The sequence below is a fragment of the Paroedura picta genome, chromosome 4 (genome assembly GCF_049243985.1).
Source record: "Paroedura picta isolate Pp20150507F chromosome 4, Ppicta_v3.0, whole genome shotgun sequence".
Lineage (NCBI taxonomy): Eukaryota > Metazoa > Chordata > Lepidosauria > Squamata > Gekkonidae > Paroedura > Paroedura picta.
This window is the reverse complement of record NC_135372.1, coordinates 1,706,995-1,734,041: the sequence shown is the minus strand read 5'-3', so window position 1 is coordinate 1,734,041 and position 27,047 is coordinate 1,706,995. Positions and strand designations below refer to the sequence as shown.

Sequence of the window (27,047 nt, the reverse complement as noted above, 5' to 3'; positions counted from 1 at the left end):
GTCACCCATTTTGTAAATGACATCTTTCTTGGGTACTTGTTTTAAAATACCTTGAATGGCAGTATAGAAAACTTCAATTTCTGCCTCGGTTGCATCAGTTGTTGGAGTGTATACTTGGGGCCTTTACGCACGGGGATCTTTGTTGCAAATTGTTTGCGGAATGAAAAATCACCATTTAAAATAGTGGAATTCGTCGTTATGCATACCTGCCTTTGTAGTGGAATCAGTTGCGTTTTTTAGCGTTTCCCACAGGCTTCCGGTCTCGGCAGAAATCGCTAGAAAGGAAGCGCTATTGCCAAGCTCGTCCCGCCCCTGGCCGTCAAGCAGCCAATGGGCAGCCGTTAGCATGCTCCCAAACAGCCCCTTTCCCTTTAAGAAAGGTTTTTAAAAAAAAAAAGACCCATAGCAACGAATCTAGGTAGATTCGTTGCAACTGAGAGACCCATCCAGCTGCCTAATGTGAGCTGTCGTTTGATCGTATGATCGTTGCCACGCTGCCTCGAGTGATAAAAAAAAATCCCCCCCCCCTCTCACGGGCCCGATTTTCGGCTGAATTAATGTGTAAAAAATAAAGGGACTTTATTTCAGCAAACGGGCTTTTCAGTGGTTTGTGCTTAGTGACTAAAGGTGAAGGACTGAAGCCAGAGAAGCCTCTAAACAGAAAGAGGCTCGCTGATGCGTTTATCCCCGCTCGCTCGGAGAAAAAAAAATGGCGATCGCTTCGCCGGAAGTTTGGAGGACAGGCTCAGGAGGAGGGACTTTGAAGAAACCGCAACAATGGTAACGCACAGGTCTTTATCGCTAGTGTTACAGATTGTTTGCAAGAGTGTAGCGCTTTCCGGAGGGTGAATCCACTTTTTGGGATTCCCCTGAAAGCGCTACAACGAAGCGCTTTTTGCTGATCGGTTTCAGGAGTGTTGCAGATTGTCTACGACGTCGTGCGTTAAGGCAAATCAATAGCGTTTCCAATTAGCAACCATTGTGCGATTTTGAAGCCGTGCAAAAAGCCCCTTGGACTGCAGTGATATTTATTGGCTTAGCACAAATTCAAATTGTCATGATTTGATCACTGATCATTGAAAAACTTTCCACTGCTTGAGAAAATGTTTTGCTTGCGATGAAAGCCACGCCATTCCTTTTTATGAAGTCATGTCCTGAACAGTAGATGGTAAAATCCTCGGAAAGAAAGACACCATCATCTGTCCAATGTAATTCACTGATGCCAAGGGGGTCAATGTTCAACCTGACCATTTCTCTTTCTGACATTTTCCAGTTTTCTTTGAGTCAGTCCTCTAACATCCCAGGTTGCTATTTTGTACACCTTCGTAAAGTGCAGACCCTTGCTTGCACTATTGGCAGCATCAGCACCTGGGTTCTTGCTGGAACCAGTCACTTGTTGGGTATCTTCTGGCCTGAGGGGCTCACCATTGGGCACCATATTGAAATTGTTTGAGCACTGTACTGCCAAATAACGAAGCAGAAAAATGGAAGAAGGCTGAGGAAGAGGAAAGTGATGATTTGATTAAGGACCAAATATGGAGGTTAACAGACAAGAGAACAGCAGGATGTATATTGTTTTTGAAAGAAAAATCCCAAAATACAGAAGAAGATGAACCTGAAGGACTTTGCACACCAGGAAAAGGAGTGTAAGAATATGCAAGATTAAAGTATAATAAACTTTCTTATGATTTCAAAGCACAGCCCTTTCACAAACACTTACTAATGCACTTTCAGTCCCATTCAATGCACCTTGCAACTGGATTTTACTGTGTGAAATAACAAAACCCACCTGCAAATTACTGCAAAATTGCATTGAAAGGGGAATTATTCATCACATGTGAAAATTAAATCGATATTTCTTTGTATTATTTAGTACTCTGACACTTCAAGAGTTGAATATATACATGGATAATAGGGAGAGGGAGAGAAAGTGATAGTAAACTTGCCGATTGTAAACGAGAGAGTTGCATTTTGTTGCATGAAGTATGATGGCATTTTAAAGACCAATACATTTATAGCGGCATAGGCTTTTGGATTGGAGCCCACTCTATCAGATGCAGGGAATGTTGACCCCAGTTGGCAGAGATATAGACAAGCTTGGTACATTTCTGTAGGATTGTTTTTGACAGGTTCCAATTTATCCCTCTTTACAAAAAAATTGATATGAGATTAGGTGTCTACTTATGAATAGCCTAATTAAAAACAGGGCAATTTTTGATGCACCAGCCTGTAGAACATTTTTTTCCAATTGCTAGATTGAAGTCTTATTTGCCCATCCTGGGTTTTAGGTAGTAGAAATACCCATGCAAATCATGGCTTAAAGTATAATAAGCAATTTCTGTAAGAGTTATTCAAAGTCTTTACCTTCAGTTTATTGCTTGAGAATTGATCATTCTATATGAATTATATGAATTATATATTCATATAAAAACAAAGTTTTTCATATACTCCAAGTAGAGTTTTCCTAAATATACAAAGTTTCATTGGCAGCTTAGCCTACACTTATCCGTCATGCTTCTGTGACTATGTGGAAGCATTTCCTAAAAGATAATGTATTTCCTAAACTGACTGCTTCAAACAAGTGATCACCGTGACAGATAGTCATAACTACAAGCTAGGAATATTACTATCCTTCCAACCCCAAGAGGACATTTTCATCCATTAAAAAAAGAGCCTAAAGATGACACACACCAAAAAGAGAGGTCATCTGGTAATCCTACTTATTTGGTTGATTCATAGTTTACTTGTTTCATTTAATTTTTATATAGTTTTATGTTTTCTTTGCTGGCTTGTGTCCACCATATTGAAAGAGGTTGGACACCAGTTCTTGCTACAGATGAACAAATCACACAAACACCAACGTGATATAATAAATTATTGTAATTGATTTTGGATTTCATATTGGTTAATGACTAAATAAAATGTTATGAGTCATGGTGTTGTGTCTGTAGACTTGCTGAGGACTGAGCTTGAGGTCCGAAACAGGATCATAAGTCTGAAATGTGACTGACCAGTTTGCAGCAGGATCCCATCTGCTGGTTCCAGTCACTTTAAAGCAAAATTGATCAATAGCGCACACTGGCAGGAAGATCTATTGTCTGGCTTGTGTATATAAGTTGCAGTTGGTTGGCTTCTTTGGTTCAGCTTCTGCTTCTTTGTACCATCATGCTGGGCTCACAATAAACAGCTGATTGAGCTCCCAGTGTCCTGGCTTCCTTCAGACTCATGGATCCAACACATGGTATGAAAATATGCATGTTTTGTATGTCAACCAAAGTAATAATATAAAAATAAAAAGCAAATACACATCCATGCATTTTATTCTAGAATAATCACAGAATCCTAGAGTGGGAAGGGGCCATGCAGGCCATCTAGTCCAACCCCCTGCTCAACGCAGGATCAGCCCAAAGCATCCTAAAGCATCCAAGAAAAGTGTGCATCCAACCTTTGCTTGAAGACGGCCAGTGAGGGGGAGCTCACCACCTCCTTAGGCAGCCTATTCCACTGCTGAACTACTCTGTGAAAATTTTTTTCCTGATATCTAGCCTATATATAGCCTAATAATTGGACAAAGGAAGCTTCATGAGTTCTAAGGTATTGTTTTCTCTGATGTAAACATTAAAAATGCAGTCATTCCTTATGGCATGCTAATGTGCCCCTGGCTGGAAACAGACAGCAAAAGCAAAAGTGAAAATAAAAGCTAGCCAAGCCATCACAGTGCAGTCAACACAAATACGGAAGGTATCGGGGCCCAGGGAGGAAAATCTAAAATAACCGCAAAGCAAATCTAATCAGCCTTAGTAATCAACTCCATCAGCACGATAACCCACCCCAGTTATCAAATCTAAGAGGACTTTGGGTAGCTCCACCTAGTTCATCAATAACATGAGTATCATTTGGATCTAAACATAAGTTTCCTTCATTCTTAAATATATTCTAAATTATAAATTGTATATAATTCAAGCTGAGATTCTACAATTCAGTTTCTGAATGACCCCTCACCCATCCCCACCCAAAGAAATGTTAGCTGATTTTAGCACTCAATATTTATTTAAGTTTATCATTTTATTGAATAGAATTGTTGGTTCAAACACTGGGGGCAGGGCCAGTCCACCTTCCAATTGGCCCAAAGTTTGGACTGACCCCGCCCACTCTCCGTTCTAGCATTTTATATTATACAGCAAAGCTGTTCCAGACTGTCCCAATTTAAAACTTTTATAGGGGTTGTGGGTATATAGCGAAATGTAATCTGTCCTGAGTTCTCAAAGTCGGGGCCAAATATACATCACATAACAATAAAAATAACACGGAAATAATAATACAAATATGCCCTAAAATGTTTATGGTAACTGTTATATTATCTTCCTGTATTTTGGTGGCTTCTAATGGTTTGGCAAGTTGGAGTTTATTTCCCTCGTTTAAAAAAAATTAAAGCAATTCCTAACATTCCCTTTTTTAAAAAATGGGGCGGGAGGAGCTCTATCTACAGAGTTATAAAAATTCCCCTGAAGCATCTTCCCGCACTAGGCCCGCGCCTCAATGCGCACCCCCGTCCCCATGGCAACACCTTCCCCTCTCTCCGTGACCTCTACACCCATCGCCCCTCCTCCTCCACCTCCTCACCTGGCCCCGCCCCGTCCCTCACTCCCACCCAATCCCCTCCGCTCACTCCCGCCGGCCGCCCTTCTCGCTGAGTCAAAAGGAGGAGGAGACCGAGGGGGCCAATCGCAGCCCGAGCTCTCCGAGGGGGCGGAGTCAGAAGGGGCGGCCAAGGAGGGGGACGACAACAACATACCCAAACGCGACCGGGGTGCTCGTTAGCCCGTCGGGTCGCGCGCATGCGCCCTGGGGAGAGGGGGCGGTGCTAGTGCCGTGTCAGGGAGGGAGGGCAAGGGGGGAGGTAAACAAAATGGCGGCGGCGTGTTAGCTGCGGCGGGCAGGCAGGCAGGCGGGGGGCTCGGCGTAGTGGCAGGCAGGGAAGGGAAGGGAGCCCCGGGTTGTCCTCGGCCCCGCCAGGCCCAGCGGGGAGGCCCCTCGGAAGGCGCCGCCTCAGCCCAGGGCTCGGCCTCCCTCGGGGGGGGGATGTGCAGGGGGGGCGCGTGAATCTGGGGGGCGCGTGGGGGAGGGGGCGCTTTGAGCGAGGGGCGTCCCTGGCTCGCTCTGGGGCAGCGCTCTTTGGGGCCTTGAAGGGGGGCTCGGGCCTTCAGGGGCAGAATCGAGTTGGGGGGCTGCTAAGGGCTCTGGGGGGCTGCCCCGTCTCGCCCGCCCTCCCGCCTGCTGCTGCTGCTGCCGCCGCCATTCCCTCCGAGCCAAAGAGCTGTCACCGGCCCCCCTCGCTGCTGCTTCGCCCCTTTCCTCGGCCTCTTGGGTGGTTCTGCCCTAGCGGGGTCTTCAGGTGTGCTTGGCCAGCAGGTGGCATTCAGGGACACTGAGACTCTCTCTCTTCACCGTCCCAAATAGTAGAGGAAGGGTCGCCTCTCTCCCCGCCCCCATGCTGCCATGGCATCCCTTGTGGAGTTGAGGCGAAGGAGGACCCTGCTCTCGGGTGAGGTTGCTTCCTTCTCATAACATTGGGAGGGGGCTCTGAGGAGAAAATTGGCGGTTCAGGAAGGGGAGGATGGAAAGAGAGATTCCATTCTTCTGTCCTGATTTTTCCTCCTCGTTCGCTGAGTACCGGACTGAAGAACAGCACTGTATTAAAGAATCCCGTTTCTTACATTCTTTCCTTTCCTTTTGTTAAGGATAATTTTGTGTTGGCAGTGTGTTTTGGAACGTGGTATAGTCTTCCTCTGTTGAAATAGTACAGGATTATATGTGGAGCGGTATGTTTAGAAACAGGCTTTAATTTCATTGACTGGATTTATTGAGCAATACCATTTCTAGAGATACCTGGAGTTGCTGAAAGATAAGATTTTTTCCCCAAGATTGCTAGTCTGAGACTGTTTCAAGGTAGTTAGATCCTTTTGGGGATTGGTGTAAGTCATTCATTTGAGCGTGCCTTGAAAGAAGCCTGTTTGAGCCTGTCCTGGTTGCTGGTATTTAATTGTGGGAGGCTCAGGTAGGGTTTGCATTGCCTGCCTGCCTGCCTGCCTTGATACCTGGAGCAGTGGGGTGACACATCATGTGTCAAGCAGACCCCAGGTGGTTGAAGGATGCCCCTGGAAGTGCTTACTAGATACGGCAGGCTTCGAACCTTTGTGGAAGGTGAAAGAGAAGCAGCTGAAATCAGTATTGAAAATTCCTTCAAAGAGACTTGGTTCCAACTTCCCAACGGCTGAGAGGACTTGTGACGGAGTCATACCTGGGTGGTTAGAGTGGCAGAGGGGGCCTGGATCCTGCAGTTCACAGTCTGGAATTGGGATCCACTGTGACCTGCTAGTAATGGAAAGTCTGTAAAGAGATCCTGGATGCCATTTTGATTTCAAACCTCGGGAGTCTTTTGAAGATGACTTAAGAACTTGAGGAATCCAAAAAGCTTGGACTTGCAAAGGAAAACAAAAGTTGGTCTGAAAGACTTGGAGCAGAGGGAGAAGACTGGGAAGTTGAAAGCAGCTTGGGTGACTCTCCCATCTCCCTTCCCCTTTCAAAGAGGCACTATAGGGTTGAGGAAATGGGTTTGGGTTAACGGAAACATCTGATAGGCTTTTATGTTTTAAAAAGTTTGTACAATCTTCTGGAAAACTCCTACTTGCCTCTGCTGATCTTCATTCCCCTCTCCTCCTCAACTAATTTGGATTAAAGGGAGCATTTTGAAAATCGGACGCTGGATTGACAAGCCTTTGGCACACACTTGTGGAGGTGGTGATTGTGTGGTGGGGAAACGACAGGCTTGCCTAGTTGTTTCCAGGATGGATCTGGAGGAGCCCCAGCAGCTGGGCATGTTTGCCGAGAGCGAACTGATGTCGGTGGGGATGGACACTTTCATCCACCGCATTGACTCGACAGAAGTCATCTATCAGCCCCGCCGAAAACGGGCCAAGCTGATAGGAAAATACCTGATGGGCGATTTGCTTGGTGAAGGATCCTATGGCAAGGTCAAGGAGATGCTAGACTCTGAAACCCTCTGTAGGAGAGCGGTCAAAATCCTGAAGAAGAAGAAGCTGCGTCGGATCCCCAATGGAGAAGCTAATGTTAAAAAGTGAGTATGGGGTGGGGGGAGGCGGAGTCTGCAAAGGAAAAACAGTGCTTGGTTAGTGTCTCTTAAAAGTCTAACTGTACCCACAATTGAGACAGCTTTTTTGTGAGTGTTACATCATGAAGTTCTGCTCACTGAAGAGCCAACCTTGACTTTGGCCCTCTGTTGCACTCTCTCAGTGCAAATTCAGACATGTTGTGGTAACCATTGTTGCCAGCTGTGTTTAGTTGTGAATGTCCTGGGTGACCTTGGGCACTTGTGTATCTCAGCCTCACTCCCTCAGTCTGTAAACTGGAAGAGTAATGGTGGACCGTCTGCCTGGGCACTGATGCAGGACAGCTTAGAAGTGGGGAGGACCTGTACTTCTTTCTCTGGCTTAGGAGTTGTACCCATTCAGGTCACTAGGTCTGCAGGATGCTGCAGGTGCTTAGTTATCGATATGCCAAAAATATTTCATGCTGCTGTGTGGAAATATTATTCTGGTGAGGTCCCTGGCCAACTCTTTTTCAGCTCATCAGATCTCAGAAGCTAAGCAGAGTTGGTCTTGGTTAGCACCTGGATGGGAGACCACCAAGGAAGTCCAGAGTTGCTGCAGAGAGGAAGGCAGTGACCCGTCAAGTCCCTTGCCTTGTAAACCCTGCAAGGTAACTATAAGTTGGCTGCAGCTTGACAACTCTGTCCTCCATCCATTGCCTTCTGTAGCATCTGTTGCTCAGGAGCAAGAGTGCAAGGGAAACCTTGTTCTGCTTTAATATGGACTGATTGCCATGCTCCAGTTGCTTCTCCAGCGCTGCTTTCTGGACCTGCCATCTTCATGGCTTTTTTTGGGCTGGGAACAGTGCAGAGAGAACACTTCAGACATCTGCTTGGAAAGATCAAGGGCCTCCCTCAACCCAGCCCCTGTCAAGTAACTCTGATACCTCACACACCACAGCCAAAATCTGCCACCCAGCTGCTGTCTCCCCCTCGCTTGATCTGTTAGCCTCTGCACAAAGCACCAAGTTTTGATTGCTCTTTGCCCATTTTTGTTATTACACTTACTGTTCATATCACTATTCCCGTTTTAATTGTACTAATTCTACTGCTTCACGTACACCACGCGAGAGGTCGCAGTGAGGGGCGGTATATAAATAAAATGAATAAAAATAAATGTGCATTCCCAGGCCTCCTGTTAATGCGGTTGTGCAGCGTTGGCCTCGGTGGCTGGCAGGCAGGCAGGCAGCATGAAGCCTCTGGATGGACCAATCTTGTTATAAATCCCAGAGGTATGTCCTTCTGCCCTTGCCTGGTCAAGGAAGCTGTGCTTCCCTCCTGCCCTTTGGATTTCCCAGCTTAAGACTTTGCTCCTGACATAGCTCAGAACCTCAGCTCATCCACCAACTTTAGGAGGGGGTGTCTGTTGGGGAATGCATGATGTAGGCCTGGGCTGGACCACCTGTGGCCTATATCAGGTCTTTCCTGTCTAGGATACCTATGTTAGTCCGTTCTTCCGTGTGGGAAATGCATTCACTATACCTGTGCCATTTTCTTTCCAGCCTGGGGAAGCATTGCAGTGTGATTATGTCTACCTGCATGGGGGGGGGGGGCAGCCCTGCAGTTTCCACAACTGTTTGTCCTTGGGCTTGCAAGAATTCCGGAGAGGTGGAAAGTGAAGTTAGAGCAGGGGGAGGTTCATGGCTTGAGAATGGTAAGGGAGCAGGACAGGGAACTGCAAGACAAGAATGGCTTGGCACAAGATGCTTTGGCAGCTGCCATTTTGTGGCTGGGGTCCTTGGGCTGTATTGGTATCCCTTGTTTTGTGGCTCTTGAAAGCCCTTTCAGCGCCGTCCCACAACTCCAGGCAATGCAAGAACCCAATCTTTACCTCTTCTTAGATTGACTTTTGACAGTTCATGGTCTGGGAGAGGCTCCTTGGTTAGAGCTTGAGAACCACTGATCTGATGTCGTTTTCTTTTTTGAGCCAGATAGCTGCTTAGGAACAATTATTTAAAGAAGTGAGCCGTGACTCAGGAAAGCTCCCCCCTGCCAGAAATGTTGTTCATTTTTAAGGTGCTCCTGAATTCCTACTCTTTCCTGCAGCAACAGACAGACTCCCTTGACTCCCCCTCTTCAGCTGTCTGAAGAAGTGAGCCCTGACTCAGGAAAGCTCCTGCCCTGGAGGGGGGGGGGGAGGGCGGTCTGGTCTGGCTGTGACATCTGTCCCCCACTGATCGCTCCTGCCCGGCGTTAGTCTTTAAGGGGCTCCTGGACTCTTGCTCTTTTCTTCCGCTGCAAACGGACTAACTGGACTGCCCATCTTGATCTACCATTGGGGAGGTTTGTCCGTATGACTTAAGTGAATTTAAGTGTGATGATCAGAGTTGAGGTAACAGTTGGATGTCTTCAGTGGTTTAGAAACGAGGTGGTTAATTGGCAGACCCTTCATCTGCGTGCCTGATCTGTGTCAGCACATATCCGTAGTTCTTGTTCTGTCTGGACCATAATGCCTCATATTTGTGGCACCTCAGTAGAAGGCCAATGTAGGATAGCTGTGGGTGGTATGGTTCTCTTTGTTGCCCTTTGACCTCTTCCGGTTTCTGGAGACTGTAACCCTGGTGTGATGTTGGCAGACCCTGTCTGTGCTTGCCTTCTCTCTAGCCCTGAACTGCTCAGACAGACCTATTTGAGACCTCACTCCTGAGAAGAGAGAGCCTTAGGGTGTAATTCCTGCCGTTGTGCTTTGTTTCTCTCTTCTCTGCCCTCCTTTCGTACAGCAGTTAATGCTTCCAAAGCATGTCTGGTAAATTTGGGAACTTTGCAAGTTGGGGTGGTTCAGCGTATTTGGGGGTGGAGGAGGGGCCTCCTGTGCTGCTGAAGTGAATCATTCTGGGTAGCAATATCGTACTCTGGTTCAGGAGAGGGGAGGTTGGTTTTCTGTAACACTGGTTTGTGCTGGGGCCCCTGACCTCTTCTCCCTCCCCTTTGTTCTCTGTCTTATGTACTACTAGGGGCCAAGCCCGTTGCCTTCAGGAATACAAGGGCTGCTAGATTGGGAGGTGGTGATGGAAGAACTCTGCGGGTGGCCTCCCCCTTTCTCTCCAGACCTGGAAAGGCTGCAGGACCCCAGGCAGGGAGCTCCCCGACAGGGGGAGCTCTCATGTGGCAAGGATCTGCAGCCTCTGAACCTCAGAGGGATGTGGAAAGAGGAGGGGGTGGTCAGGGGTGGGGGACGGAAGGCAATTGGCTGGCTCCTGAACATGCCGGTTGGAGGAGGAGGCACTCAGGGGCGGCACAGCCACCCTGAATGGGTATTAAGCACTGAGTGGCACATAAGCCATGAGACCAGCTCCTCCTCCAAGCTCTTCCCAGAAATATTAAGTGGAACAGATAAAGCATGGGATCCTGACCTGTTCCTCTTGAGGAAAATAGAATAAAATCCATGGCTTCTTGTTTTTTCCCTGGTTCACAGATTTGTGACCAAATTGACTAGCAAGCCCTAGTATGTTGATATAAGAACTATGGAAAGGTATAGAAGACCAGGGGTGGCCAAACTGTGGCTCTCCAGATGTCCATGGACTACAATTCCCATGAGCTCCTGCCAGCACAGTTTGGCTCCCCCTGGTATAGACTCAGCATGACCACCACTGACTCTCAGGTTCACTCTGAAAGTAAACTTGGTCAGTGTGTAGTGGAGTGTAGTGTACATGACTCCCCTGCACCAGCTCCATGCATGCCCCTCTGTTCTGTTCTCCCCCACCCTAGTGTAACCTAATGGGGGGGGGGTTGGTCTGTCGTGTTCTTGCTGGGTTTTTTTTAAGGGGATTTATATTTTACTTATTTTATCTTGTAACCCGCCACGAGCTGGCTTTGCCAAGAGTGGTGGGCAATACATTCAAATAACAACAACAACCTGGCTGCATCAAAGGTGACAGGTTGTGTTGCTTCTTCCTCATGAGAATGCAACTTGAAATAATTTCTCAAGAAAATGGTGGGGGGGGGGCAGAATCCAATCATGCAGCATTAGTGTCTGACCTCCCAAGGAGATAAATATTGTTGATCATGATTATGCATGATTTTTGGTGCTGGTCATGTTAGTGGCTTCATAGCAGAGGACCTGATCTACTCACCAGAGCTTGCTACATGGCTTCCCTGGCGAGCGGCATATAACACCTGTCTCTTGACCTGGTGGCTCTTCCTGTTTGCATTGCAAGCACACAATGAGGCCAGAACCGGCCCCCCCCTCCCCCTCATCAGAACTAGGGACATGAAATGGAAATATAGACTGCTTGAGTCCTCATCGGGGATTTTGTTGGAGCAATATTTTAATATTTAATATTAAATGAAGAGGTTGAAACTAGTTTAAGATTTATTATGTTTTAACTATGTTTTATACGTTGTCAACTGCTTCGAGACTGACTAGAAAGGAGCAGTCTATAAATCAAATAAATAAATAGATTTCCACAGCTGTGCTGCAGCTGGCTGTGAATTTGTTTTCAGTTTTCAGTGAGGCTGTGCCAATAAAGCCAAGCTTGTATTCCCTTTTTCTTTAATGAACCAGTATCCATTTCAAGCAGTGATCCCCCTGCAAAAAAAAAAAAAGTCTGCTGGAAGAGTTTATTTTGTCCGTCCTTGGCAGTCTGTGCGGTTTTGCCTGTTGGAGCAATCGAGATTGCCACATGGTGTGATGTGCCTCTTTTTGCAATACCTGTGTGGTTCCCTCTATTTGCTTTGTTTTCACAAGTCTTGAGCCATGCTTCTTTCCATCCCTTCGGCTTATTTTAAATGCCAGAAAGAGACTTGCATGTTGTGATTTTTTTCCACACCAGACTTTCAGATTTTTGCCTCCTGTAGAGCTGTGCATGTGTTTCCAAATAGTGAACGAAGCTAAGCTGTTAATTTTACATTGTATGCATTTTCTTTTTGTCCTGACTGGGATAGCCCAGGCCCACCTGGTTTTGTCAGGTCTTGGAAGCTAAGAAGGTTGGCCATGGTGGGTACTTGGGTCGGAAGACCACCAAGGAAGTTTACGGTTGCAGTGCAGAGACAGGCAATGGCAAACCATCTCTCAGTACCTAGAATCCTAGAGTTGGAAGGGACCTCCTGGGTCATCTAGTCCAACCCCCTGCACCATGCAGGACACTCCCAACCCTCTCGCTCCTCCACTGTCCCCTGCCGCCCCCTTGAGCCTTCACAGCATCAGCCTCTCTTATCAGACCTCTTGTCTTGAAAACCCTGTAAGGTTACCATAAGGCAGCCGTGACTTCACAGCAAAGCAGGAAAAAAATGAATCCAAATAGCAGATGCGAAAAGATCAGGTAGAAGAACACATGGTCTTAACATAACAAGAGCTCTGTCGGATCAGACCAGTCCCCCATTAGCTCAGCAACCAGTTACACTGGAAGATCAGCAAATAAGGCCAACGTTCCCTCTGATGTTGCCTCCTGGCTAGGAATCTCAGGTACCCCCGGGAGCTTTGGGGACTAGATGAGGGGTGGAGGTGACACCATACCCTGTGTTAACAGGATGTCCAGGTATCAGCTGACCCTTGGGAAACCCTCTGGATCACCTTAGAGTTTTCAGAGTGTTGGCTGTGGTGCTTATGCCATCTTGGTTATTGGTTGCAACAGGACATTGACATGTAGCAACATGCCCTTTCCATCCCCCACTGTTTACCCCCCCAGCCCAGAAGCCAAGGCAAGAAGGAGGGCTTAGCTTGTGAGAGAAGGCCCACCAAACGCACACCAGTGACTTGCTTGTTATTAAGAGAACAATTGCCTTAGGATATAGAGATTCCTTTTAGTCACAATGACTAATATCCACTGTGATGGACCTCTTCTCCAAGATAGATTCAAGTGGGTAGCCTGTTGGTCTGAAGTAGCACAACAAAGATTGAGTCTAATAGCACCTTGAAGGCCAACAAAGGTTTATTCAAGGTGGGAGCTTTTGAGTGCATGCACTCGAAAGCTCCCGCCTTGAATAAATCTTTGTTGGCCTTCAAGGTGCTCTGGGACTCTTATGTTTACTTTCTTCCAAGAGTTTGTATAAGCTAATCATGTTTGCTTTGGATATAAGGCATTTACATGCTTCGTAGAGACCACTGTCTGAAACTTAACTACAATTTTTGACGGGCCTTTTAGCGATTTGTTAACTTAGTTTATGTTGTAAGCTGCCGCGGCCTAGCTTGTCTAGGAGTGGCAGCATAGAAATCAAATAAATAATAAATAATATAAATAAACTAATAGACTAGCATAACTGCATAAGATTGTTCTGTAAAGGGTTTTTAAAAAACAAAAAACCCTTTGAGCTGCTGTTAATGTTCAGGGTGGCTTTCTCCTTTCGAGGAAGCCAGTGGGAACTATGGCCTCAGGTAGCACAGTTTTAACGGAACAAAAATGTTAATAGGGTTTCACTTGATTAAATATTACTGACTGGTCCCCAGGCGAGTTCAGCTGTAGTTACTGCTTTGACATGACACTTCCCCAGCTTGTGATCAGAGGGGAAAGAAAGGAAGAGAAACCCTTGTTTGGATGCCTGGACTTTCTATATGAGGCACCGAGCAGTTGTCCTGGAAGGGGTGTCTTCCATGCTTGCTTTCGTGTATGAGCTGGCTGGGGTTAGTGGTAGCCTTGGGACTGCTTTCAAGCAGTGAATTAAAGGACTGCATGTGCAAGGGGGGCGGGGTGAGGTGTCCTCAGTCCCCTTGGGAGGCATTCTGCTTTTTCAGGTGAGCAATAAGCTCATGGGCTGTCCGTGTCCTCCCCAGGTATCAGAGAGCCAGGATGGTATGTGGGTCAGTGTATTAGGCTAGTGTATCAGGCTAGGACCAGAGCTCTTTGCCATGATGTTAACTGGGTGTCATTGGGCAGTTGCTGTCTCCTTGGGTGAACCCACCTTAAAGGGTTGTTGTGAGGATAGACCAGGAAGAGGAGAGCCATGGACACTGCCCTGAGCACCTTGTAGGAAGTGCAGGATTAAGCCGTAGTGGCTACTTTTAGCAGTTGCATGGCTGAACAGATAGAGGACTGGGCTTTGTTGAGAGTTCAGGAGTACCTGTTTTCTCCAGAAATAACCTGTACTGGGCAGACCAGGATGTGTAGCCTGCCCTTATCCCAGGCCTCAGGACAGATGCCAAAGCACCATAGACCCTTCCCGTAGACTAGAGCAGTGGTTCCCAAACTATTTTGGGCTGCTGCCCCCTTGGCTCCCAGGCCACCTCCCTGCCCCCCTCCCCCCTACATATACAAACATATGTGTCTTTCCTGGTGTTAGTTCTACTGCAAATTTAAAACACACTAATATTGCCTACATGTCTTCTTGTTGTTGTTGTGCATGTGCAGTGGTTTGAGGGGAAGGAGGAAAATCCCATGGCTAGGAGCAAGCAGGAGAAGGCTTTCCTAGCCTCCCAAAGGTGGAGACTTTAGGGGGAGGGTTGCCAACCCACCCTGGGTTAAGAAGTTCATGGAGCTCTAGGGAGGAGCCTGGGAAGGACAGAGTCTGAGGAGGGGAAGGAGCTCAGCAGGAGCCAGGCCACCTTGTGAAGTTGCCGTTTCCTTCAGGAAGCTAAGCGGGGCTGGCCCCGGTCCGTGCTGGGCAGGAGACCCTCAAGGAAGTCCAGGGTCTCCATTACCCAGAGGCAGGCAAGGGCAAGTCACCTTGGAACGTCTCTCGCTAGGAAAATGCCCCTGCAGCAGGAAGAGTCAGCCTGCTGCCCCCCCATTGCCCCAGAATTCCTCGCCTCCTGCCTGGATTCTTCCACTGCCCCCTGGGGGGGGTGAACCACCCACTTTGGGGAACCCCCATCTCAGAAGATCAGAGGGTAAAAGGAAAAATGGTGCTGCTCGGGTGAAGATTGCATTAAGAAGTCAAACCAGATACATCAAGATGAGGGGGTGGCTGTATGCTGTCATTCATTCATTCATTCATTCATTCATTCATTCATTCATTCATTCATTCATTCATTCATTCATTCATTCATTCATTCATTCATTCATTCATATACCATCTCTCACTGTGACATCTTGAGGTGGTGTACATGGAACAGCATTAACTAGTATGTTTAGACATGTATAACAGTATGAACAGAGGGTGTAATAAACAAGAACAGGTGAACAGCAGTCAAAACTGGGTCCTTTGTGCACAGGCTAATAAATCAGGTGAGGAAGGGAGACAGCAGCTGGGCAGCATCTTTAGGTAGGGGTGTGTAATGTGTCAGAATTGCCTGACAGGGGGCCAGGTTTGAGGGGGGGCCCTGGCACCGGTGTCAACCAAAAGCCTGGCGGAAGAGCTCTGTTTTGTTGGCCCTATGGCTGCATCATCCTAACAATTGGGCTGGGGGTGTGTTCGTGAATGCAGTGCAAGTCTAGTAAAAGTTAGGCTTTACTGATTTCACCACCATCTCATAGGCTTTCATAATAAGTGTTCTAATCTATAAGATGTTCTCGATGCTTCGTTGCGAGTCATCCTCCAAGCTTGCTCTAGTCTTCTCAGTTGCTGTTTCTTCTTGCAGAGCTTCTCTGCATACCAGGAAGCCTGCTTGGGACGGAGGCCAGCACATTCAACTCCTTGTGAATGGCCGCTTCCTTCTAGTGAACAGGCCTGTTAGCTGGAGTGCCTGCAGCCTGGAAGAGGGTTGATTCCTCCCTCCATGCCTCTTTCAGGTTCCTGTTGGGTGCTCCAAATAAAGAAAATGGCTGTGCCTGACCAGTGGAGCTTGCAAATAGCTGGTGCAGGCTGGTCATGTTGGGGCCTGCTTGGTACTCATGTGGTTTTCCAGGGGTTTGTGAAGGGTTCACTGTTATTCCAGTCTCTACTCAAGGCTGACTCAGCCTTCCATCCTTCCGAGGTCGGTAAAATGAGTCCCCAGCTTGCTGCTGGGGGGTAAACGGTCATGACTGGGGAAGGCACTGGCAAACCACCCTGTATTGAGTCTGCCATGAAAACGCTGGAGGGCGTCACCCCAAGGGTCAGACATGACTCGGTGCTTGCACAGGGGATACCTTTACTTTTACCTTTACCTCTGTTGGTGTTGCTGGTGAAGATCATATCTGAACAAGCAGTCAGAGTTAGCTAGGGCAAATGCAACTGACTGGATAGTATGGCCTGAGCCATATGGAAGGGCAGTATACAGTTTTGGGCACCCCAGTTGAAGAGGGATGTAGACAAACTGGAACGTGTCCAGAGGAGGACAACAAAGGTGGGGAGGGGCTTGGAGACCAAGACATATGAAGAAAGGCTGGGGGAGCTTGGTCTGTTTAGCCTGGAGAGGAGATGACTGAGAGGGGATCTGATTGTTGTTGTTATGTGCGAAGTCGTGTCCGACCCATCGCGACCCCATGGACAATGATCCTCCAGGCCTTCCTGTCCTCTACCATTCCCCGGAGTCCATTTAAGTTTGCACCTACTGCTTCAGTGACTCCATCCAGCCACCTCATTCTCTGTCGTCCCCTTCTTCTTTTGCCCTTGATCGCTCCCAGCATTAGGCTCTTCTCCAGGGAGTCCTTCCTTCTCATGAAGTGGCCAAAGTATTTGAGTTTCATCTTCAGGATCTGGCCTTCTAAAGAGCAGTCAGGGTTGATCTCCTCTAGGACTGACTGGTTTGTTCGCCTTGCAGTCCAAGGGACTCGCAAGAGTCTTCTCCAGCACCAGAGTTCAAAAGCCTCAATTCTTTGACGCTCGGCCTTCCTTATGGTCCAACTTTCGCAGCCATACATTGCAACTGGGAAGACCATAGCCTTGACTAAACGCACTTTTGTTGGCAGGGTGATGTCTCTGCTTTTTAGGATGCTGTCTAGATTTGCCATAGCTTTCCTCCCCAGGAGCAAGCGTCTTTTAATTTCTTTGCTGCAGTCCCCATCTGCAGTGATCTTAGAGCCCAGGAAAATAAAATCTGTCACTATCTCCATTTCTTCCCCATCTATTTGCCAGGAATTGAGAGGGCTGGATGCCATGATCTTTGTTTTCTTGATGTTGAGTTTCAAGCCAACCTTTGCACTCTCCTCCTTCACCCGCATCAACAGGCTCTTTAGTTCCTCTTCACTTTCTGCCATTAGAGTGGTATCATCTGCATATCTGAGGTTGTTGATATTTCTCCCTGCAATCTTGATCCCAATTTGTGACTCCTCTAATCCCGCATTTCTCATGATGTGCTCTGCATACAAGTTAAATAGGCAAGGCGACAGTATACAGCCTTGCCGAAATCCTTTCTCAATTTTGAACCAGTCAGTGATTCCATGTTCAGTTCTCACTGTTGCTTCTTGACCTGCATATAAATTTCTCAAGAGACAAATAAGATGCTCTGGTATTCCCATCTCTTTAAGAACTTGCCACAATTTGTTGTGCTCCACACAATCAAAGGCTTTAGCATAGTCAATGAAGCAGAAGTAGACGTTCTTCTGGTACTCCCTAGCTTTCTCCATGATCCAGCGTATGTTGGCAATTTGATCTCTAGTTCCTCTGCCTCTTCGAAATCCTGCCTGTACTTCTGGAAGTTCTCGGTCCACATATTGCTGGAGCCTAGCTTGTAGGATTTTGAGCATAACTTTGCTAGCATGAGAAATTAGTGCAATGGTGCGGTAGTTTGAACATTTTTTGGCATTGCCCTTCTTTGGGATTGGAATGTAAACTGACCTTTTCCAATCCTGTGGCCATTGTTGAGTTTTCCAAATTTTCTGGCTTATTGAGTGTAGCACTTTTACTGCATCGTCCTTTAAGATTTTGAATAGTTCAACTGGAATGCTGTCACCACCACTAGCTTTATTGTTGCTCAGACTTCCTAAGGCCCATTTGACTTCACATTCCAGGATGCCTGGCTCCAGGTCAGTAACTACCCCACTGTGGTCATCAGGGATGTTAAGCTCGCTCTTGTATAGTTCTTCTGTATAATTATGCCACCTTTGCTTAATCTCTTCTGCTTCTGTGAGGTCCCTACCATTTTGGTCCCTTATCATACCCATCTTTGCATGAAACGTTCTCTTCATATCTCCAATTTTCTTGAAAAGATCTCTGGTCCTCCCCATTCTATTGTTTTCTTCTATTTGTTTGCACTGTTCATTTAAGAAGGCATTCTTATCTCTTCTAGCTTTTCTCTGGAATTCTGCATTCAATTGGGTGTATCTTTCTCTTTCTCCCTTGCCTTTCACTTCCCTTCTCTCCTTAGCTATTTGTAAAGCTTCCTCAGACAGCCTTTTGCTTTCTTGCATTTCTTTTTCTTTGGGATGGTTTTAGTTGCTACCTCTTGTACAATGTTGCGAACCTCCATCCATAGTTCTTCAGGCACTCTGTCTATCAGATCTAATTCCTTAAATCTATTTGTCACCTCTACTGTGTATTCGTCGGGGATATGATTTAGTTCATACCTGAGTGGCCTAGTGCTTTTCCCTACTTTCTTCAACTTAAGCCTAAATTTTGCAACAAGAAGCTCATGATCTGAACCACAATCAGCTCCTGGTCTTGTTTTTATTGACTGGATAGAACTTTTCCATCTTTGGCTGCAGAGCACATAGTCAATCTGATTTCTGTGTTGACCGTCTGGTGATGTCCATGTGTAGAGTCGTCTCGGGTTGTTGGAAAAGAGTGTTTGCTATGACCATTGTATTCTCTTGACAAAATTCTACCAGCCTGTGCCCTGCTTCATTTTGTACTCCAAGGCCAAACTTGCCTGTTATCCCGGTTATCTTTTGGCTTCCTACTTTAGCATTCCAATCCCCCATGATGATAAGCACATCATTTTTGGCGTTGCTTCTAGAAGGTGTTGTAGGGCTTCATCCCCTGGTTATCAGGGGATCTGATAACAATCTTCAAATACTTAAAGGGCTGTCATAGAGAAGATGGAGCAGAGTTATTCTCTTTTGCACCAGACCAGAACAAATGGGATGAAATTAATTCAAAAGAAATTCCGTCTAAACATCCAGAAGAAGTTCCTGACAGTTAGAGCGGTTCCTCAGTGGAACAGGCTTCCTCAGGAGGTTTTTTTAAGCAGAGGCTGGAGAGCCATCGGACGGAGAGGCTGAATCTGTGAAGGCTCAAGGGGGTGGCAGGTGACAGCAGATGAGCAATTGGGATGTGAGTGTCTTGCATAGTGTTGGACTAGATGACCCACGAGGTCCCTTCCAATTCTATATGTTTAATTTTTTATTCTTTAGACTTTTTTGTCGCCTCATGGCAGCTCACAACATTCAAGTGTACAGTAGAGTTAAAATATATTAAAACCAACCGTCAAATAACCCCACAGCAACCTGGTGCAGAATAAAAAGGTAAAGGTAAAGGTATCCCCTGTGCAAGCACCGAGTCATGTCTGACCCTTGGGGTGACGCCCTCCAGCGTTTTCATGGCAGTCTCAATACGGGGTAGTTTGCCAGTGCCTTCCCCAGTCATGACCGTTTACCCCCCAGCAAGCTGGGTACTCATTTTACCGACCTCGGAAGGATGGAAGGCTGAGTCAACCTTGAGCCGGCTGCTGGGATCGAACTCCCAACCTCATGAGCAAAGCTTTCAGGCGGCTGCCTTACCACTCTGCGCCACAAGAGGCTCATGTGGTGCAGAATACAAACCACCATATAAGAGAAGGCTTATCCTCCTCTCCCCTTTCCCCTTCTGGCAACCCTCCAGATGCCTGCAACCTGCCTTGTCATGGTGATGATATGCCAAGGGGATCCCTGCATGAACTTGTAACCCCTCAGGAGTCCTTTGCAGTGATGTCCTTAACTGATTTGTAGCCCTCCATGGTTGCTATCTTTGCATCTGCGGCAGAGTCTAAAAGGTGCTCCGTCGGCACCTTCTCTGCGGCTTCGCAAAGCCAGTTTGGTGTAGCGGTTAGGAGTGCAGACTTCTAATCTGGCATGCGCGGGTTCGATTCTGCGCTCCCTCCATGCAACCAGCTGGGTGACCTTGGGCTCGCCACGGCACTGTTCTGACCGGGCAGTGATATCAGCGCTCTCTCAGCCTCACCCACCTCACAGGGTGTCTGTTGTGGGAAGAGACTCCTTCTGGGAGAGAAAAGCGGCATCTAAGAACCAACTCCTCTTCTTCGCTGACTGGGGTGGGGACTGCTGTAACTTCTTCTGTTTTAGCACAGTGCACCTGGACACTGTCCGTGCTGCCGGCGCAGATAGCTCTGCCGTCGAGGCACACTTGAACCTATGGCAAGGCAAGAGAGGGCAAATGAAGGGACTGTGCCATTTGCTTTTGGTGGTCCTGCATTTCCAGCGCAGACTGAAGAGTGAGTCCCCTTTTTGCCAGAGTAGCCAGCATACTTGTACTGACCTGGTGCCTTTGCTGAGAAGGGGCAGGCATGTTTTCTGCATTCCTTAGCCAGATATTCTGTAGATTTGCTAATTTCCCAGCCCAAAGTGGCATGAATGCACAAGGAAAGAGATGTACATTGGGCAGCAGCAGCCCTCTGCATCCTGGGAAGCTTGTCATTACTTCCTTGGTTTATCATTCAAGGAATCTCCCCTGAAGCCTTGAAGCAGAGCTTGCATCATGTGAACTCAGTGGAACAGTGGTTTCTCAGTGGAACAGGCTTCCTCGGGAGGTGGCAGGTTCTCCAACTTCGGAGATTTTTAAGCAGAGGCTGGAGAGCCATCTGACAGGGAGGCTGATTCTGTGAAGGCTCAAGGGGGTGGCAGGTGACTGTGGATGAGCGATAGGGATGTGAGTATCCTGCACAGTGCAGGGGGTTGGACTAGATGACCCAGGAGGTCCCTCCCAACTCTATGATTCTATGAACTGGGGCTTGAAACTTGACTCTCTACCTCGACTTCCATGCCATGTTTTAGCCACCTGGGCAGGTATGGTGTTCTGCATTTGGTGAACTGGGCCCCAGAAGGGCGGGTACTAATGCATGCTGCAGAGGGCTGACTTGTTTGGGATTGTTTCCAGCATCTGCCCAAGGGTGTGTGCCCAAACTCTTAAACAACACGATAGGGTGGGAGTTTTGCCGGCATTTGTGAGGAGGCTTGTTGGCGTTTCTTCTGCCTGCTCTGAGTGTCAGGCGCCCTCCGTCTGTGGCTTGGGGAGGGAGCCCGAGGGGTCAAGTAGTGAGGGCCTACGTGTCCTGAGAAGGCTGCCAGCAGCCCACAGAACAGGGTGTCCCCTTGAGCAGCATGACTCTCGTTCTGGCAGTACATTGGCCTTCCCTCTTGCTGCCCCCCGCGGACAGGCCAGTGGAGCCCTCTGCTCGGCTGTATGACGCCTCCGCTAGCTGAAGTGGCGCAGCAGAGCCATGCAGCATAATATGGGAAGGGGTGCGCGCGTGCGCGCGCGCGCGCGTGTGTGTGGCAAGAGAAATGGCCAAGGACTCGTGCCACGAGGGTCAGCAGTCTGGGAGACGTTTGAATGCAAGCGTTGCCTTTGGCAGCTGAGGGCCTCCGGAGCAGGGGTCTGCCCTGAGCTTTGAGCTGGCCGAACCCTTTGTGCTCTGCAGGAGCAAACTGCTGTGTCTGTGCTGCAGGGGGGTGTGAATTGGCCCAATTCTGAGTGAGGCCCAGTTCTCTCGTGGTGCTTGAGATTGTTGGCGTCTGGCCCAGTGAAGTGAGGCTCACAGACATGGAGGCCCTTGGTCAACCGCAGACCCTCTGAGAGGGGCACCAAGCCCAGAGAGAGCCCAAGTTTGTGTGTGAAAACAAAGGGCTGATCCCGCTTGGATCTTCTCCCAAGGAACTCAGAGCTGACTTGTCGGATGCTTTCGTTTTACCCAGCAGCCTGTTTGTGACTTGTCCAAATGCAGACTCTGATGTTTGCAAATAAGTTTTTTTTTTGCGGGGGGTGAACCCTTTGCCGCTCAAAATCAAGCTGCATGCCGTTTTTGTTAGCTGAAAAGAAATGAGCTTGCAATATTAGGTGACAAACTGTAGGGTGCACTGGGTGTGTGTGTGTGGGGGGGTGTCCTTTAGCCGGGCTTGGGACCTGACTGCTGTTCCAGGCACTACTGTTGGCCGTAGGTAGAAGAAGGCAGAAAGGAAAGAGTCAGATTGCCTTTATTGGCATAAAAAAGGAAAGAGAAAGTCTGTTGGAAGTGATTCCTGCCAAGCTTTTCACCAGTGGGGAGCTACAAAACCATAGAAAACAGCAGGGAGCTCTTTAGCTGAGCTACAAATACCCATGACGTTTGTTTGTTCCCGAATGCTGGAAATGACACTTCCTTGAGGAATGGAGTTCCTGAGAGTAGCCCTGTTGGTCTGCAGTTAGAACAGATTTTAATCCAGTCCAGCAGCACCACAGAGATCAACAAGATTTGGGGGCTATAAGCTTTTGAGAGTCCAAGCTCCCTTTGCCAGACCATAAACGAAGGAATCTCCTTGGCTTTTTTGGTGGTGCTCCTGATGGCAGGTCTGATCTCTGTTATGTTCTTCTCTCCTCTCCCTCCAGGGAAATACAGCTCCTACGGCGGTTGCGACACAAAAACGTGATCCAGCTGGTTGATGTGTTGTACAATGAAGAGAAGCAGAAGATATATCCTTTCTCCGGGGTCTTTGGCGAGGGGGTGGGGGCAACTTCTTCCTGCATGAACCAGGATCCCAAATGTTTGTGGTCTTTCCCAGTGAATGAAGTTAAGAGTGGTCCCCTGGAGTGGTCCCCATCACAAGCAACCCCTCCCTGATCTCTGCCTTTGGGCCTCACTTCAGAGGATTGGACATAGTCTGAAGGTAGACTATGACAAACAATGTGCCCAAATTCTTCTCTGAGGGTTTCCACAGTACCACAGCATGTGTGTGTCAGAGGACTTGAGAGAGGGGCAAAGCCACTGGCAACTATAAATATCATCCAGCTGCCAAAACATGCACGCCTTGAATGGAACTGTGGTCAGAGCAAGGCAGCACCTCTTCCTCCTCAAATAGATTGTGCAGTAGCTGTGGGGGTATTTGTGCATGTGGGAGAGGGGCACAGGCTCTGTCCCATGACTTTGCTGAATCAGTGGTTTAGTTCCTGCTGATGGAAACCTCAGGAGAGCCAGACAGATGGGGAGAGCCATGTTGCTGGCTGCACCCTTCTTGTCACTGTTGTTGTTCCAGAATGGACATCCTTGTGTCACTTTGGAGGCATTAGAGGTGGAAATATTGCATGGAAAGAGAGGGATGGAGAAGGGACCCTCTTATGTTGGCGCGTGGTGCCCCCAGGGTTGCTGACCCAGTGTGTTTGCTGGGATCCTGGCCTGCTGTGTTCCTCCTTTTGAGTCTGCATTGTGTTTCTTGTTGTGAAGTTTTCCTTTCTTTTTTTGTATTGAATTATAGAATCATAGAGTTGGAAGGGGTCATACAAGCCATCTAGTCCCACCCCCTTCTCAATGCAGGATCAGCCCAAAGCATCCTTGATAAAGATCTGTCCAGCTGCTCTTTGAAGACCACCAGTGAGGGGGAGCTCCCTACCTTCTTAGGCAGCCCATTGCATTGCTGAACTAGATTTGTAGAACCCTAGAGTGGGAAGGGGCCATGCAGGCCATCTAGTCCCACCCCCTGCTCAGTGTAGGATCAGCCTCAAGCATCCCGAAGGATCTGTCCAGCCACTGCTTGAAGATGGCCAGTGAGGGGGAGCTCCCCACCTCCTTAGACAGCCCATTCCACTGCTGAACTACTCTTGACTGTGAATTTTTTTTCTTGATATCTAACTGATACAGTTCTACATGTAGTTTAATCCTGTTACTGTGAGACCAATCCTTTGCTGCCAACAGGAACTGCTCCCTGCCCTTTTGTGAGTGGCAGCTTCTCAAATACCTTTGAGGGACAGCCCTCCTAACCGCCTCTTCTCCAGGCTGAACATTCCCAAGTCCCTCAGCCTTTCCTTTGTCCCCAAGCCCTGGATCATCCTTGTCGCTCTCCTCTTTACCTTCTCAATTTTGTCCACATCCTTTTTGAAGTGAGGCCTCCAGAGCTACATGCAGGACTCTAAGTGTGGTTTGACCAATGTGGTACACAGTGCCACAAGTGCATCTTGTGATTTTGATGTGAACCCTCTCTCGATACAGCCTAAGACTGCATTTGCCTTCTTTACCGCCGCATCATGCTGCCTGCTTATATTTAGCTCACAGTCCACAAGTACTCCAAGATCTCGTTCACACACGCTCTACCCAGAAGTATATTTCCCATCCAATATGCATGCTTCTTAGTTTTAGTTAGACCCAGACGCCTCACCCCAAGTCAGGCAAAGATATTCCATTAGATGGGCTTCTGAAATCCAGTTCTTAATCCTTGGGTGGAATGCTCAGCAACGCTACTTCCACCATCTTATTAATCTAGATCTAATCTCCCCCAACTAATATTTTTCACAGACAGGGTTTTTGGGATCAAAAGCTGATCTTTTCCCTCAGTGGTGAGGCCAGCATTCATTAATGGTTGTTGTTTTGGGCCTTCACCACAAACCTGGTGGAATAGCTCCATCTTACAGGCCTTGTAGAACTCCATTGGGAGCACATTCCACCTGACTGGGGCCAGGCTCAAAAAGGCCATGACTCTGGTCGGGGCCAATCTCATTTCCTTTGGACTGGGAATCCTGAGCAGATGCTGATCCAAAAATCTTAGTGCTCTTGGGGGAATGTAAGGGAAATTACAGTCCCGTAGATACTCTTGTCCCAGATCGTTTAGTGCTTTGAGAGTTAGCACCAAAACCTTGAACCTGATTCAGTCTCCAATCTGGAGCCAATACTGCTGGGAGAGCACTGGTGTTATATGTGCTTTCCCTTGAGTCCCTGTCAGGACTTGAGCACTGCATTTTGAGTGAGTTGGCGTTTCTGGACCAGTCCCTGCACTGAGCAAGTTGCAGAAGTCTAATCTAGCAGTGACTGTCACATGGGTCACTCTGGCTCAGGCCGGCTTGGAGAGATAAGGTGCCAGCTGTCTTGTTTAGATCAGACGGAAGAATGCTAGGTGGGCAGCCTTCCTTATTTGCACCTCCACAGATAAGTTCCTGGAAGGGGCCCCAGATCTCCTCACTGCTGGTTTTACCAGCAATGAGGGACCTGGGCTGAGAGGACACGGTTGGCCAGGCAGCTGCCAGGGCCATGGAGAGAGTGGGCCGAAGTGGTCCAGAGTAGGACGCCGAGATGGTCGAGGGGCCTCCAATTCATTTTCTGCGTCAAAACTTTCTTTGCAAAATAGCTTGCAAAAGCCTCACTGCTGCTATCCAATTCGTAGCTTTGGGACAATCCTAAGGATGTTTTGAACAGTTGTGCTGGGCATGAGCTCACAGACGCAACGGAGGCTGCAGAGGATTCCTTCTTAGTAGTGGCCTTCACTGCCATCTTATAAGCACTCATAAGCATCTGATGAGGTGCTTTGTCACGAGTCTTTTGCCAGACTGTCTCTAGCAGTCTCAGCTCCTGTTTCTGCTTGCGCAGGTCAGGTGCATTCTAAGGAGCTGGCTGTGGTTGGGAGATGAGAGGGCATTGAGGAGTGATCTCATCAATGGCTTCGGAGAGTCAGCAATGCCAACTAGGCATTGGGCGCTTTGGTGCACCTTGGCCGCTTTGGCAATCACCTTGAGCTTCCGCGATTGCTGAAGTGGCCAAGGTGCGCCGAAGTGCCCAACCCTAATGCCAACTCTTCACTAGTTCATTGACTGAGTTGGCAGGGGGCTTTGGGTCCCTCAGAGCATTCTGGAATAAGTCTCTTTGGGTGTGCATATATCCACTCTTCACTCTCAGGGTGTAATGGTCTGACCATGGCACCCCAGCTGATTGGCATAGGGATAAACCTGGGCCTTGTCCAGAGATCAGATCCAGGTGTGGCCTGCCGGATGTGCAGGGCCAACAACAAATTGGGTGAGTCCTAGTGTTGCCATGGCTGAGACCCGGTCCAAACTCTGCAAGGAGAAAGTTTCTCTACATGGACCTTGAAGTCTCCCAGAATTGATAATCTGGGGAACTTCATAGCCCACACCGCAACCAACTTCAATAAGCTTGGCAGGGCATCTGCTGGTGCGTCAGGCAGCCGGTACAACAGGCAAGTGGCCAAACTCTCCACTGGGCCCATGCAAGACTCACACATTCAGTTCCTGGGATCGTTGGGATGGGGAGTGCCCGGAAAGAAAAAGAATCTTGGACTAGCGTTGCCACCCTGCATTGTCTTTCTGGGATTGGTGAAGGTCTGGAAACCTGAGTGGAGCCAACTGTCCTGGGGTGACCATTATTACAGAATCATAAGAGTTGGAAGGGGCCATACAGGCCATCTAGTCCAACCCCCCGCTCAATGCAGGATCAGCCTCAAGCATCCAAGAAAAGTGTGTATCCAACCTTTGCTTGAAGACTGCCAGTGAGGGGGAGCTCACCACCTCCTTAGGCAGCCTATTCCACTGCTGAACTACTCTGACTATGAAAAATCGTTGTACCCATTACTGCGTGTCCTCTCCTCTGCAGCCAACGGAAACAGCATCCTGCCCTCCTCCAAGTGACAATCATGTCCCCTCTCAACCACCTTTTCTCCAGGCTGAACATTCCCAAGTCCCTCAACCTGTCTTGTAGAGGTACCACACCCAGGTTTCCGTCAAGCAGGCCTGGTCCCCGCAAGAAAGTCATGGAGGGTTGTAATGTTATGATTGGTGTTGCACAACACCAGTTTTGGAGAGAGGATAATCCTCCCTTACTCGGCCACTGGCATCTTTTGGGATAGGATGGCGATTAGCAAACTTTACTGTAGTTCCTACCCCATCACCTTGGCTACCATCTCCCACCCCCATAATTCCCTCATCCCCCAATCACCAGGATCCCAGCCCTTGGCTGACCTCACCACTGTCCATATGGCTTCTTACTTGTTCTACTTGTTCCACTCCACCGAGTTCCTTATCTCAATCCCGCTCCCTTCCCTCAATACAATACAATTCCAGCGTTTGCTGGCAGGGGCTCATGGGAATTGTAGTCCATGGACATCTGGAGGACCACAGGTTGACTGCCCCTGCAATACAGTACACGACATTATAAGCTAAGTTTGCCTTTTACCTGATCACC

At 48.2% G+C, this 27,047-nt stretch overlaps 1 protein-coding gene across 5 annotated transcripts in view; it reads left to right on the top strand.

Annotated features, from left to right (window-relative positions):
• Positions 1 to 5,139: 5,139 nt before the first annotated feature.
• The window catches only part of STK11 (serine/threonine kinase 11), a 73,591-nt gene continuing 51,683 nt past the window's right edge, over positions 5,140 to 27,047 (top strand). The window contains exons 1-2 of one of the 5 annotated variants that reach the window (XM_077331454.1): positions 5,140 to 7,138; positions 22,481 to 22,564. In XM_077331454.1, the coding sequence (XP_077187569.1) occupies positions 6,849 to 7,138; positions 22,481 to 22,564 (374 nt within the window). In that variant the 5' untranslated portion in view covers positions 5,140 to 6,848. The remainder of the gene's footprint in view (positions 7,139 to 22,480; positions 22,565 to 27,047) is intronic. The other 4 variants (XM_077331453.1, XM_077331452.1, XM_077331451.1 and 1 more) reach the window with 4 other exon arrangements.